At 46.0% G+C, this 15,048-nt stretch overlaps 3 protein-coding genes across 4 annotated transcripts in view; 1 reads left to right on the top strand and 2 right to left on the bottom strand.

The window, feature by feature from the left end:
* Positions 1-4,252, bottom strand: part of Sm (heterogeneous nuclear ribonucleoprotein L) — a 336,552-nt gene extending 332,300 nt beyond the window's left edge. For both annotated transcript variants that reach the window (XM_076322115.1, XM_076322116.1), the window contains exon 1: positions 4,058-4,252. In XM_076322115.1, coding sequence (XP_076178230.1) covers positions 4,058-4,120 — 63 coding nt within the window. In that variant the 5' untranslated portion in view covers positions 4,121-4,252. The remainder of the gene's footprint in view (positions 1-4,057) is intronic.
* A 399-nt stretch (positions 4,253-4,651) lies between these two features.
* Positions 4,652-6,880, bottom strand: LOC143152048 (methyltransferase-like protein 25B). Its single transcript, XM_076321706.1, has 8 exons — positions 6,761-6,880; positions 6,504-6,613; positions 6,169-6,433; positions 5,958-6,106; positions 5,593-5,895; positions 5,359-5,512; positions 5,190-5,299; positions 4,652-5,102 (listed from the first exon to the last, which is right to left on the bottom strand). The coding sequence occupies exons 1-8, from the start codon at positions 6,878-6,880 to the stop codon at positions 4,829-4,831; spliced, it is 1,485 nt and encodes a 494-aa protein (XP_076177821.1). The 3' UTR covers positions 4,652-4,828.
* A 3,335-nt stretch (positions 6,881-10,215) lies between these two features.
* Positions 10,216-14,978, top strand: LOC143151804 (uncharacterized). Its single transcript, XM_076321240.1, has 6 exons — positions 10,216-10,233; positions 10,343-10,488; positions 10,535-10,648; positions 10,703-10,975; positions 11,214-14,246; positions 14,528-14,978. Exons 1-6 carry the CDS (start codon positions 10,216-10,218, stop codon positions 14,685-14,687), a joined length of 3,744 nt encoding a protein of 1,247 aa, XP_076177355.1. The 3' UTR covers positions 14,688-14,978.
* Positions 14,979-15,048: the final 70 nt, after the last annotated feature.

Here is a 15,048-nt window from a genome sequence, read left to right as displayed (position 1 = left end):
ATTATGCAATGCAGTGCAAAGGACGCCCGACAGCAAAGGTGAGTGCATTGGTATTCTCGTCCCGTGGACATTTTCCTGATCGTCGTAACTTAATTAACATTAACAACCGGTCGACAAGCTCTGCGCCTTCTTTCTTATTTTTTTTTTCTTCCCGTTCGATCGCCACGGGGGGGAGAGAAAAATTACTATATCCAGGCCGCGGCTGGACGAGAAACGTTGGTTCGCCAAACGTAAATGGAAACGTTTCCTCGTTAGCCATTCGAGTGATTTTTACGCGTTAGCTGAAACTAGAGCCAACCATCGATGTGGAAACACGTCGATACATATTTTAATGTCTAGCTATAGAACCAACCGACCGACCGAAGCACAGAGTCAACTAGCAACAACTATTGTCTCGGTTATCAAGAAGCGAGTACGAGTTACCGTGTACCGTTAACCTTATAGGGATCGATTACCCGCAAATGGAACGGAATTCTTCGCGAAGGTAAACGCCGGGACTCGGCAGGTACGATTTTCACGTAGAGTGACTCAGAGGTTGCTTTCGAACGACACAGGTGGCATTTATTTCTACGTATTGTATGTTCTTAATTGTCGTGTTAAAACGCGGTGAAGTAATTGGTCATTAGACACTGGAACCGTAAGCTTTACGGTGCGTTTACTTTTCGAAACAATGCTTACCGATCATCTGACCGATAAGCGTAATGGAATCTGTCAGGGACTTTTCCGGAGAATTCGTTGTTTGAACGTACTAACTATACCGTAGCGGTGTTGCTATTCACTGTTATTATAGTGTTTGGTTGTAGGCTAATGCTGTAATAATACCATTGCTTTGGAGTCGTTGATATTCTGGAGCTGTGTCCTAGTATTTCGACAGTGTTTACTTCTATGATACTAGGACTATAATAGTAATGGAATATTAGTAGTATAATAGTATTTTGATAGTAGTACTGTAATAGTATTCCAACAGTGCCTACTTCTACTATACTAGGACTATAATAGTACTGGAATATTAGCAGTATAATAGTGTTGTAATAGTACTACTGTAATAGTGTTATAATAGTAGTACTGTAATAGTATTTCAATAGTAGTACTGTAATAGTATTTCAACAGTGTCTACTTCTACGATACTAGAACTATAATAGTACTGGAATATGGGCAGTATAATAGTATTGTAATAGTAGTACTGTAATAGTATTTCAACAGTGTCTACTTTTACGATACTAGGACTATAATAGTACTGGAATATTAGCAGTATAATAGTATTGAAATAGTAGTACTGTAATAGTATTATAATAGTACTGTAATAGTATTATAATAGTACTGTAATATTAAGTTGTTCAGAAAGTCATTTCGTTTTTTTTGGTGAAAATGAAACGCAATTTTTTAGAATGTATAAACATTTTATTAAATTATATATTCTCCATTTTGGAAAACGAAATGACTCCGAACAACCCAATAGTATTATAATAATACTACAATATTAATACTATAGCATTAACGATACAATGTTGTTGCTTTAGTACTATAATATTAACGCTATAATAGCGTCGTTATAATAGTACTACAACATTAACATTGTAATATTAGCGCTATAACAGTACTACGATTTTGTGGCTACTAATTTTGTATCTTAGTATACGTTAATAGAGACATGGAATATATTTCGTTGCAGACTGCTATAGTAGTCTATATATAGCGTCGATATAGAGTACTGTAGCAGCCAACTATACATAAGACTATAGTAGTACACTACTAGAGAGGTATACTGTGAATAGCACTACGGTAATACATTACTAGAGATATGTAAAGTTTATGACACTATAGTAATACACATTCAGAGAGATATACTAGTTCGCTACTAAAGTAGCATATTATTATACATATACTACTACAACAATGCACCGAATACTGTACTAGCAATACTCTATTGACGTATACCAGTACAGTAACAAGAGTATTATAATTTTTTACCACGATAGTAACAGCCTAGCCCCTGGTAGTATATTACTGTAGCAGTACTTAATATGTTGCAACAATATGTATATACGTACGTAGCGGTAATTACAGTAATATGTACGATACGAATGGTAATACAAATCTGTGAATCGCCGTGTTGCAAACGTGCGAATGAAACTGTTGATTTTGCACTTCCTTGATATTAGATAACATTCAGCAAAAAATCTCTTGAATGGGCAGTAATACACTGTCATGGGATTGGCGGTTGTAAAAGAAAGAGAAAAAAAAAAAGGAAAAAAAACGCGAAGGTTCAATATCCCGATCAAGGTACACCGACACACATCGTGTGAAAATATGATTGGCATACATGCATATGTAACACATTGCGTCTACTGTTACATCATCTGTGGCATGTGTTCTCAGCAGCATGCAGTACTAGCAACCGTGGAACGAAGGTCGCGAAGTAGTTGACGCGACAATGACCTTTCCTGGCTTGCCGTGTTTAACTTTTACCGTACAATGATTTCACGGATTGTTCGAAACGATAACATGTCCGTTCGCGCGACAATGACCCGCGTGATCGTATCGAAACAATGGCTGTGAAAGATGATAAAAAAAAGAAGAAAAAAAAGAACAACGCGCTACGAACGATATTCGGTAGATTTTTCACGCAACGCGTTTAACCGAGCGCGAAATAAGTATAAAAACTCGTTTTCTGACTATTCGAAAAACCGTTTCCTTTCGTTTGAATCGCACTCGCGCAATCTGCGCGAAATACAAGCGCTTTGCACTTGGAATTTTTATTCATAGATGCACATAGTTTATTCTAGAACCTCTTATTGACAATGTAATTACCAAGTTCCGATTCACTTACGCGCTCAAATTATTAATATGATTTATACGATCGTTACTGCTTGCATATCGTTCATTAATTAATCGCAATTGTCATATCACTATACGTTTCACAGCTACTGAAATGATGTCTAATTGAAAAAACACTCCTTCACGTTGAAACGAACATACGTATTGTATCCGAACGAAAAACATTTTTTACCGTACGAAATTTCGTGTCGCGAAAAACATATGTACGCGTTCCGAGTAACGGAAGAAATGTTTTCAAGTGCAACGTCACATCTCATCACGTGAGCAACATTTAATTACATTTTACACGAAAGAAAGGAAGAAGAAGAAGAAAAAAAAAAAGAAACAAACAAACAAATATATAGTAACGACATCGACAGATAAGTATATCGGTATTGCTTTTTCTCGTACCTTCGAAACCCTCGCCGGATACATTCGGTAAATGTAACTTTAACGGAATGTCCAGGGATCGATTTTAGCACGAAAACGTCGCTCGAAACAAACGGTTTGATAAGAGCATAGAAGCCGGCGGCCGAAGACTGCGAATATCTAAAGCGCGTACGAGCACGGTGCTACGATTATCTGATCCGTTTCTCCCAATAACTCATGGGTCACGGTATAAAGACGAAACTGCCCCTCGAGATAATCGCAGACGGCGAGCATCGCGACAACGCCTCGTCTCGCGCTGATAACGCGATGGAAATTATCGACCCCGGTTCACCGACGGGGGTTTGTTTTGAACGTGCATCCTCGCGCACAGCCGTCGCCAATAACGACGATGGAACGGGCCTTCTCAACGAACGACGGTGGCGACGGCGTCGTCGACGATTCCGAATCGTCGATGAAACGACGGGCACACGTACGAGATAACAGGTTGCTGCCGAAACACGAGCCACGTATCAGAAGCTAGCGTGCGTTTCGTATTATACGCGACACGACACCGCGACACGAGACAATCTCCTTCGAGAGCGCGCGCATCGCCCATTGTTTCGACGCGGTGGCGGTGATACGGGTAAAAGCGACCGGATAAATGGCGACTTTCCCCCCTCCGCTGTCACAGCCGCCTCACGGGTTGTAAATCTCTCGCGCGACACGCCGAAACGCACGCGTTCGCCGTACCGCCGCGTACGAGCAACGTTTCGCGTAACGAAAAAAACCACACGACAAAAACTGGCCGAACGCCCAACGTTTGACCGGAAACTAAAGCACGTCGACCGGATCTAACGTGTAAACTACTCACCCTGTGGCCAGATTCCTCGAGTCGCTGCCTCTTGGAGTGTGGTCCGTCTCCGTTGAACGCCATCCTGGGGCTCGGCACCGGGCAATTACTTTTAAAGCGGGACACTCGGTGCTACGACGACACGTCCGTGTGTATACCGCGCGGCTCTCTACCGTGTCGACGATCTCGTGCGCGGGCGGGGGAGGGGGGGAGGAAGGAGAAAATAATCGGTAGGACACGACGCGAACGCGACGAGAACAGACAAACGCGCGAGAGCGGCTTAAGGGAAACTGGATCTCGGTGTTGCTGGAGAGGAACGTCTCTGCCTCTAGCGAAGTAGCCGGCCACTGCAGCGCTATCTACCGACGCCGCGACTCGAATACCGACGAATCCTTAGGGCGGAATCGCGCGCACGCGCTGCTACGATTCGATCTACGCCGCGATTGGTTCGTTGCCCACTCTTTCGTGTAATCCGTCTAATCGCGAAACCAACGTTAAATTTGTATTTACAATGGCCCGTAATACCACGTATACGAAACATATTGCGTCGGCGTGTCGTCGCGTTTGAAATTCATCGCGATCGTGTAAAGGAGAGGAAATTAAAATGCATTGTTCGTCGCAATTCTAATTAAATAGTATTGTCCAATCAAAGGCACATTGTAATCTGGGGCGACTTTGATTCGTGGACGCGGGAACGGTAATTGCGAGAATATCTTCTATAGTAGTTGCTCGTTTAAAGTTCAAACACAGATGGGATTTTCGGAAAATAAATTGAAATTCTGAACCGAACGATTAGTTTTTTTTAGATATTAAAACCAAATTTCGAGGCGATAGTCTGCTATCGAACACTGGTTTCAATGTCGGTGATAAATTTTTCTCGGATAGATACAAAAATCTATCGAGCAGTACGATCGTTTCCACCAATGGTGCCAACATCATTCGCAACGATCCGAATATTATAACTTGTTGCCAACGATTCAAAAAGCCTTGGATTTCTGTATTATGAATATCGCAATCGTCCGGCTGCAGATATGTGGCAAATTGTGACGTCGCTGTAACGCAGTACCTAAAAATTCGAGGTACATTTATGCATAATTCTTATATTTTTTCATCAAATATTTGAATTTTAATTGCAAAGTGTAAGCCACTCAACTGTTGAAATGTCATTCCTTTCGTTACTTTGACATTTCTTATTTGACTGTGTTGTAATGTTTTACTTTTCTTTACTAAAATTGTTTCTAAAGCTGCTCTATAAGTGTGTACCTAAAAACAATTCGTTGAACAACAAATTTATGTACGTGCAAATTTATCTATTACTTAACTATTAAATCTTGATAATTTCCAGTCCTCAGTTTGTCACAGTACTTTTCGATGGCATGGCAAGCCACTTCCAACGACGTGTAATTTATCATACGATTGCTACGTAATAACAGGTACTTGCTAAGCGGATAACCCTTTAATCCGCTTATTTCAGATCTACAAATTAATTACTTTATACGAGATAATAAAGTTTATAAAGAATGTAAGGTTATAGATTTTATAAAAATTGTACAAACTTTATAGTTAACTTCATATAACAACAGCCAACTATACAAATAAATTTAGCTTCGTTTCTAGAAGAATAAAGCTTTAAGAGTAGCGGGGCTAAGTCTCCGCAAGGATGAAGTCCTACGAGACCAAATTTGGTTTCCGTCTCGCTTAAATTAAAACCATCCTGAAACAAATTTTGTAAACGACTAATTAATTCCAATTCGTCCAAATTTGAGGATTCCAACTTTGCTCCAAAATGCTGTGGAGCCTTCTCGCAAAAATCAGGTATATGCTTTTGCACGGACAACAATAACTCCTGGTCCCACTTCCTGTAATAAATATAATTTAAAATATATACTACGATATTAATCCTATATCGTAACAACTTTACCTAGCTTGTTGCAATAACATACAATCTTGTTCAATACAGGTAACGCACAAGCCGTATCGAAATGCTAAGATACGAGCCAAATGACCCATTCCAGCACCAATGTCGACTATGCACTTGGAATTAGATTCGTGGGCACAATCCGCGCATACCTATAAACGTCAACGATGCAGTAAAATATAAATAGGTATCTTAACGAGAAACATTACGTTACTTGAGCTATTTCTTGTATTTCGTATCTCTTTTTCTTCTTTATGTGTTTAGAGAACAAATTGTTAAATTTTCTATCCTCGGAATGTACATCGTTGACTGTATCTTTTCTAGTTCTTTTAAAATTTTTATCATCCTTATCAATATCTGTTTTTGGTTTGTCAAATTCGCAAGATATAAGACTCGCTGGGTCCTCATGGTTTCTGTTGATCTGTAGTACGTTGGTCGCTTGACGAAGCGCGAGTAACGACAGAGGCCATACACGTGTGCTGTAACACGATAAAAACATTGTACAGCAATATGCAAAACAGATTTAAATAGTATAGTGTCCACACCCACCGCAAGATGTCTCCCGACAACCATCTACCAAATTCTTGAGGAGATGTATCATGTAATGCAATCTTCCAACATTCCGGTAACTTGTCCCATAATTTCTCTTCGAAAAAGTCCTGCGATAAAAATATATCCTCTCCAGTTTATCGAAATCACCACCCGTTGCAAGTAACGACACAAATGATGCGTTTAAGTTACACACGTCTGCAGTTGTAACGAATTAATTCGAAACGCAGTCGGAAGATTTATTTGATGTTACATACCACGACATAGGAATTTAACAGCCAACCGTATATATCTAAAACGCAAAATATTTGATCAATCGTTACACGAATTCTTGTACAGGCTTTACATCTGCATCGAATGTCTTCAAGTGCGGCCATCGTTGCTACGAAATGGCCGCGAAAATTTGATTGATCCGTCCACGTGGTTTCAATCCCGTTAGAAAATTGCAAAATGTACACGATATTTGTTACCAACGTGCAACGTTCGCGTACAATCGCCGTACAATCGTTCATAATCTCTCCTCTCTGATAACGCACGGTGAATCGCATCAATACTCGCATAAACGGAGTATTCCTCGCACAATATTGTTTAAACAATTATAGAAAATTCCCCGAGAAACATCCAAGTGCGCAAGATTTCAAAATCTACTCTCCACGACAGAAATAGAAAGTGCAGCAAGCATAACGCCGATTAAAGATACTTTTTGTTTAACACCGGGTGTACTATCTAATTATATAACACGGTTATGTACATGTGTCAATATAATAGTTTGCCTTAAAGGAAAGTCAACGGTGAAACTGGAGACACCGCCGGTGTCGGAACTGTTAGACGCTAAACGTTATTTATTTTCGAAAGCAATTTTTTCCGAAGCAAAATTTTCCACAAAGACCAACGAACAACAGTAACGATTATCGACTCGATGAGAAGACACCCGGTCGTAAAGTGTCTTAAATTCTAATTCAGCCAAGGTCGTGCGGAAATGGAAAGCGTTGGTCGTTTCGATAAGAAAAAAAAAGATAAGGAAAATGCGAACCGTTCGCTTATTTATTAATTAAAAAGATCGAGCGCTATTCTCGCCGTGTCCCACTTTACGGCACTTTCACTCTTCAACAGTTACGTTATTGCTCATGAGCGCACTGCTCTCCGAGAACTATATACCTACAAACCGTACGGCTGTAGAAGGAGAACCGTATCATCTGCCGCTCTATGTCTCGGACTTTCATGAGAACTGGGCGACTGAAATTCGTGCAATACGTTCGTCAGCGTTGTTTCACAAACTGGCTGTTGCAATTATTGCTAAACGCTATAATAAAACTGCCTTTTTGCACCCACTTTATTTATCCATCCTTGATGATCCACGCACGCGGTAATTAGCTCCATGTTATCACGTTCGAGCTTACACGTAATTCGTACGATTTTACGAAAGGAATTAACGTGGAAGACGAGACGCAATGGTTCTCGCGTCGAGGATCGCGCGTATCGTTTACCCAGGAAGTCAATTTACCACCTCTCGTTATCGAAGATGTCGTATAATACGAAAACCGCTGACCAGATTCCACGCTCGTGGTGTTCGAATCCCTCGGTGGTTATTTGGACCTCTTACGCCAACGTAAGTGAAAGTTTCCAAGTAGGACGAGCGGCGTCAAATCCCGACAGAGCCGCGGGTATTCGCCAAATGCTCGTCTCTGTTGGTCACTATGGTCCATCGAATTTCATAAATGTCAATGTACTTCTCGCTTCTAATTTCAAAACCCAACGTACGGACTTTCGAGCGTGAAGTGAAAACACGCTCGTCGCGATTTCTTCCGCGGAGGAGTAAACGTTAAAGTTCAAAAGTGAATACCGAAGACGGATCGGGAAGACCACAGGAAATCGTTAGAACGGGCCTATCCACGTGCGGCGTGATAGATCGCTACAGAATGCGTATTACGCAAGTATGAGAACTTTACATCGCCTAGAGCTTTTGCAATCAAGGGTTTTACCAGGTCATCCTCATTTAACTGGTATTCTAGATTTCTGCCTTTCACAGCGGCTGAACGCAATTTACGGAAAAGAGTGCACGCGATCTCCCCCCCGGGTATCTCGAGCTTGCTGGAAAATACCTGGCCGGTTTCGTCACGGAGAAACGAAAAACACGCCGAGAAACGAACCTATCTGTTAACAGACGTCCGTAAAAGGTGATAACTAAGTAAATTCTCACGGTGTTTTGTACACGATCGATCATTCGTTCCGTGGAAAACACTGGACGCGGGGAAAGATGGAATCGAACGCTCGAGAGCCGCGCCCGAGTTTACTCGTGCAACGAATGGTGGTATCCTGAGTAGGTTTTCACCTGTGATACTCAAAACGGTGAGAATCGAGATAAAAAATCGAGAATGGAAATTTTTCGATACATTACCTCGACGATGACAATACCCCGAGTAGGTTCTCACCTGTGATACTCGAAACGGTGAGAATCGAGGTAAAAAATCGAGAATAGAAATTTTTCGACGAATTACCTCAACCATGATAGTACCCCGAGTAGGTTCTCACCTGTGATATCGAAACGGTGAGAATCGAGGTAAAAGATCGAGAATAGAAATTTTTCGATACATTATCTCAACCATGATAGTACCCCGAGTAGGTTCTCACCTACGATACTCGAAACGGTGAGAATCGAGGAAAAAAATCAAGAATGGAAATTTTTCGACACATCACCTCGACGATGTTTTCGAATGTTTAAAAAGTGAAAGAAGGAAACGGTATTTTTTTTTTTTCTTCGTCGAAAAAGAACTCGACGTCGAAACGATTTAACCGATACGGAAGAGAACGGAACCGATTAAAATCGAAATCGATGCAACGATTACGATCGATACACCGCGGTTACCGTTTAACAATGGAAAAACGGTGGAAAAAACGTGACCGGAGGAATACGTTTTAACGTCGTGGAAGAAAGGTCATTAGACAGACGCAGGAAATGATTTGTTCGTAAGAAATCGTTCGCTCGGAACCGTTGTGAGACTTCAGCGAAAGTAATGATAAGTGCGCGCGCGAGCACGAGCGAGCGAACAGGATAGCCGTGTAGGTAGGTACGAGGCAGCCGGTGGTCTTTCACCGAATAATTCGGTGAGCACCGTTGCCAGACGCGGACACGGCCTTCTCCTAGAGGGGAAGGTGGGTTTCGGTTTCGATAGGCCTTGGAGGTCACCGGAAAAGTGACGCTCGGTTAATATAATCATCTTCCTTTCCTTTCGATCGGGAGTCGGATTTAAAGAAAGTCCCGCAACGGCCGTGCCACCGGCTGCTTCCCCTTCCCGCTCCCGTGTCTCTCCTCGAACATTTTTTTCTTTTTTCGTCTCGAGCAACCGCGTCTCCGTGTGTCCCGCGCCGCCACGGGTTTAACGCTGCTTCACGCTAGCCACAGTACGTAGCCACCGGCCAGAGAAAGGTGGCCCCACCGTATTCGATATTAGAGAGGAGCTTCTTGAAGAGGCCCGGTGGTGGTGGCACCGGGTAGGGAGAAACGGGCCTCTGGGCCCAATCTGTCCTCAGTTCCCATTCGAAGCTCCATTCAATATCGTTCAGTACATCCCCGGGTCCTGTGGATATCATGCTGCCCGTCGCGAGTTAACAACCGCCCACGATCTTACCGAGCACGTGAACCCAGTGTAGTGTGACTTACACGATCGTGACAAAGGGCACGCCGAGTGACCGTTCCGGACACCGTTTCCTCATGCGCTTCCTACAATTGGTAATTATAAATCGAAGCAACGGGAACTCGCGTTCAAGCTCGATGATCTCTCGCGATCGTTCCACGACCACCGGGTGAAACTCACCGCGGTAACGTCGCGTTAACGCAGCGGATCCCTCGTTTAAGAGAACGCGCGCCCGCTTGTACTTTCATCGTAATAACCGCGTCTCGTTTCACAGTTACGGGAAACGTTCGACGCGGTTCTATCATTTGTAATCAGTCAGCGTATCGCCGTCGGTTACTTAGCGAGGGAAAGTATCTATTGTATATTGAATTAACGGCGCGTTTAACGAATCTCGAGCAACTCTGAGAATTTTCGTAAAACGAAGCTTACCGGTGCAACGATCGATCGATCGGGAAACGGTCAGTACGGTTCGGTACAAACTCACAGCGGTGAGTTTAATATTGAAATCGCGTAAAGTTCGCCCCGCCGTGACCGCGTACGTCCGAGTTTTCTTTTTCTTCGAAGAATATTAAGAGGTTCCCCGCTACCCCGTGGAGAGTCACCGAATTCTCAAGGTGAAACGCGCAACCGCCGTGAATCTAAAAACCTAAATTTTCTCTCCTTGTTTTATCCACGGTCGGTCGTACGCTCGCGCGAACCGAACGTAACGAGAATCTCGGTTCTGTTGCGCGCGATTTACACGGTGTCGGGTACGTCCAATAGCCGATGCGCGGCGCAACTCGGCCCCGCCATATCGGGAACACGATCGCGACTGGGAATCGCTTATCAGGGTAGCCAGTAACTGTCCATTCGGCGACGCTAGAATACCAATCGGTTCGGCCTCTTAAGGTCTTCCAGGATGTTTCTTCTCGTTATGAATCGGGTCACTCGGTTACGCGCGCCGAGCGAACCGATCTTTCCGCGTCGAGCGGGTACGTTGCGTCTTGCTTGTTCGCTCGCTCGCTCGCTCGCGTGCTAATGCGTGAAACTCCTTGCGCGATTTCCGGGGTAGAACACGTCGAAACTCGCGATACAGATACCCGGGCGAATTTCAGATCGCCGTAGCCGCGGCGGCCGTGGTCGTCGTCGCGGCAGTCGCCAAGGACGAGTCCTCGAAGAACCGCGACAAGAGACAACAGGTCGCCTTTTATCCGAGAAGAGGAGCCCGGCCGCCACCGTACGCGGTACAGATGGAACCGATCGTTCAGTATTCGCAACGCGATCCTCTCTACAATCCCCTGGCCAGCTCGAAGAGCGACGATTTCTACGAGGAGGGTCCGTTGAATTACTATCCCACCGAGCCGGAGCCGATCATCGAGATCATCATCAAAGAGTCCAACGAGTCTCTACCGACACCGGTGCCACCGCCACCTCCACCGCCCCCGAGACCGAGCAAGGAACCGATACAAGTGTTCTACGTGAAATACGAGAAGAAGAAGGGCTACGGGGACAAGCCTCGAGTGGTCTACGATCCACCCGTGCCAGCTCTGACGCCAGTCGAGGAACACGAGGAGGTCAAACCGGACAAAACTGCCCCCTATCAGGACGAACCTGTTCACACTGCGACACCATCGCCCACCGAACCTTCCACGACGCTGAGAGCGATCATACGACCCGACAGCGAAGTATACCACTCCGGATCTAGCGGGATTCGAGTCACCTTCGGCACGGATCAGGTACCGCCGAACAACCATAACAAACGCAGCGACGCCGAGGTACTGCCCACTCAACATTCCAAGCCACCGTCACCCGCCCCTGGTTCACCTAAAAGGCAACACGGCCCGTACCAACCGATCCAGCCGGTGCATCAAAGAGCACCGTCCGCGTTCACTCAGCAAAGGATCACGGCCACCTTCCCCCAACAACAGTCGCTTCACCAGCCGCCCCAGCAACAACCGCCGTTGAATTTCCTCCAACAACAGTCACCGTTCCCACCGTTGCCACCGCAGGCACCGAGAAACCCGTTGCCAAGGCCCCAACGGCTACCAATTACGATCCAAGGACTGCCGGAAGTCCAGCAACGCTCGCCGTTCAACAGCTTCGGGCCGCCGCATCGCGTCAGCATCAATCATCCACAGCAACCGGGATTCCCACCGACTCTCTCCGTGTCCCACCAGAGCGTGCAGATACAGAATCAACCGGTGTCGATCAATCAACCGGCTCACTACAACGTGGATCAACAGCAACCGTTACCCGTGCACAAGCAGCAGGAACTGGAGAAGCAAAGGTATCACGAGCAACGTCGCCAGCAGGAGCTGTTGAAGCACCGTGAACACCAGAGGCAGCACGAGCAACAGAGGCTCCAGGAGCATCAGAGATTCTTGGAACAGCAGAGGCAAACGGAGCAACAACGACAAACCGATCAGCAGAGACAGATCGAGCAACAACGATTGTTGGAACAGCAACGCCAACAGGAGCAACAAAGGCAACAGGATCATCAGAGACTACAGGAGCAACAGAGGATACAGGAGCAACAGAGGATACAGGAACAACAGAGGATACAGGAACAACAGAGGGCACAGGAACAGCAAAGGTTGCAGGAGCAACAGAGGATCCAAGATCAGCAGAGGCTGCAGGAGCAACGTCGTAGGAAGCAGGAACAGGAACAGAAGCTCGTCCAGGAGCAGCAGTATCGCGCCCAGCTCAAGTACGTGCAACAACCGCAACCTCAACCGTTGGTGACGCAGATTCAGCCGCAGATCGCGAAACCGGGCAGCGAGATTTTCAAAGCGGTGCCGAAACTGGAGCAACACTACGCGATCCGCGAGAATCCTCTTCATCCGGGCCCGTTCCCACCCAATCCCTCCATACAACCGACAGGGTTCCCCGACACCTCTCAGAACCAATACGTCTCCGTTCAACCGCCCAGTCCCTCGCCAGAGAGTCAACCGCTCGTCAGAGCCAATCCATCCTCCAGTCAGTTCGTCAACGATCAACAGCAACACCTGAACACGAAACAACAGATCTTCCAGAGTCAACAGCAGGGATTCTTCTCCCAGAATCTTCAAACGCCCCAACAACAACCCCAACAACAACCACGGTTCCCACCTTCCTCCCAAAGATCCTCGATCTGGGGACGTCCGTCGTTCGGGAGCAGCGCCAGTTCCTCTCAGAAGATCTACGCCACCCCGGTGAGCATCACCGAAGACTACAACGCGATATCCACCGTCAGACCATACGTGACCAGCACAACCACCACCACGACAACAACAACAACGACGACCACCGAGACACCGTCCACGACCACCACTCTGTCCCCGAAGAGCGAAGCCAAGATCAAAGAGAACATCGCCAATCTCCCGGACGAGGTACCGGACGACATCAGGGAGCAGCTGCTCAGTTCCGGTATTTTGGGTAACGCCGATATACAGATACTGGATTACGACAAGGTCGGCGACATACCGATCGAGAAACTACCGCCGGAGGCGTTGGCGAATTTCTACGGCGCCGGAGGCGGTGCCGCGGTGGCTGCCAGCGAACCGGTACCGTCGATTGTCAAGAAACCCAAAACGGAAGAAGACAGCGCGTCCTCCGCGACCTCCTCCTCGTCTTCCACTTCCTTGGCCGTTTTGGCGAAGGCGGCTGCCGACAGCTCGACTAAGTTCGAGCAGGCCACCTTGCGTCCGGGAGGCGTGGAGATGAAAGTAGTACGCTTCGATCCGAATACGGAGCAAGGCCAGGCGGTGGCCGATCAGCACATACGCGATGACGCTACCAGGCTCGATCCCGTAACCGTGGGAGCGAGGGACGAGGCTCAGTACAATCGTTATCTACCGCTCAAAGTCAGCGGCGCCTCGTTCCCTATACCGGACGCGCCGCAGCTCAACGGTCGTAGGATATCCAGTGTGGTCGTGCTGGCACCGGTCGACTACAACTTTCATGAGGAGAAGGAGATCGCCGAGTCGAGGCAGGGCAGGCGGGTCAGCGATGTGCAGGCGGTCAAGTTTCTCGCCGGCGACACGTTGAAGCAATTGGTGAAAAAGCCGACCGCGGAGAACTACAAGAAGTGGTTGGAACAGGAGAGCCGCACGGAGCCGCAGAAGCAGTCGGTGGTGCTACTGGTAACCATGTAAGTGGTAGTAGTCGAGCGACACCGGCAACCGATGCCATAACCTAATCACGCTTACCGACTCGTTTGCCTTCGTTAACCCGCACGCTTTAAACGGCGCGCGATCATCATTATCATTGTTGTTCTCTCTCACTCCTAACGACCCGTGTTTCTCTTCACCGGTCGGCGATTATTCCCCGAACGCTTCCGATCCGCTTCCGCATGCGCCTAGTTTGCAACCACGATCGAGATCGCCTTCACTTTCCACGGCGTTAAAACAATGTCCTATGTGTGTGTTACAGGCCGAAAGACACGGACCAAGGTGAGAAAGAGATCTTCATGTACGACGTGGTCTCACGGTCCGTGAGTAAATTGTCCGGCGATCTGTCTACGGCCTTTGTGGACGCCGCCGAGAGTAATTCCGACAGTAATTTCGACGACTCGAGTCCCCTATCGCACTAAAATTCCATTACAACGAGAACGCTATTACGTAACGTTCGCGGAGATGTTACACTTAATTAAACGAGAGGAAAAAAATAGGTAAAAAGAACAAAAAAAAAAAAAGAAACGTTCAGCGTGCCAAGCTCTTGGATGTAACACATGGAACACACGCGCACACGTTGTACCACGTGTTATCTTAGACAGATTACAACGAACGCGGAACAAGGTTTAAGAGAGGTAATGGACATAAAAGTATAAGTACCATTGTAGATATTTTAATTATGTATGATTATGTATATACTGATTTTCTACCCTTTTTTTATACAAAATAAACGCAATCCTTTTGTACGTCCAAAATGTTTCAATTTGTTATCCTGTGGTA

Source organism: Ptiloglossa arizonensis, chromosome 10 (genome assembly GCF_051014685.1).
Source record: "Ptiloglossa arizonensis isolate GNS036 chromosome 10, iyPtiAriz1_principal, whole genome shotgun sequence".
In the NCBI taxonomy this organism is placed as follows: Eukaryota; Metazoa; Arthropoda; class Insecta; order Hymenoptera; family Colletidae; genus Ptiloglossa; species Ptiloglossa arizonensis.
Note: the sequence above shows the minus strand (reverse complement) of the source record. Positions and strands in the feature narration are given on the sequence as shown.

Excerpts from the sequence above, each read along its gene's own strand:
- LOC143152048 (XM_076321706.1), bottom strand. The coding sequence starts at position 6,880 with ATGGCCGCACTTGAAGACATTCGATGCAGATGTAAAGCCTGTACAAGA. Across the intron at positions 6,107-6,168 it reads AAATACAAGAAATAGCTCAA|GTATGCGCGGATTGTGCCCA; the intron begins GTAACGTAATGT and ends TGACGTTTATAG. Across the intron at positions 5,513-5,592 it reads TATATGAAGTTAACTATAAA|ATCTGAAATAAGCGGATTAA; the intron begins GTTTGTACAATT and ends ATTAATTTGTAG.
- LOC143151804 (XM_076321240.1), top strand. Across the intron at positions 10,649-10,702 it reads GAGTTTAATATTGAAATCGC|AATATTAAGAGGTTCCCCGC; the intron begins GTAAAGTTCGCC and ends TTTTCTTCGAAG. Across the intron at positions 14,247-14,527 it reads GTGGTGCTACTGGTAACCAT|GCCGAAAGACACGGACCAAG; the intron begins GTAAGTGGTAGT and ends TGTGTGTTACAG.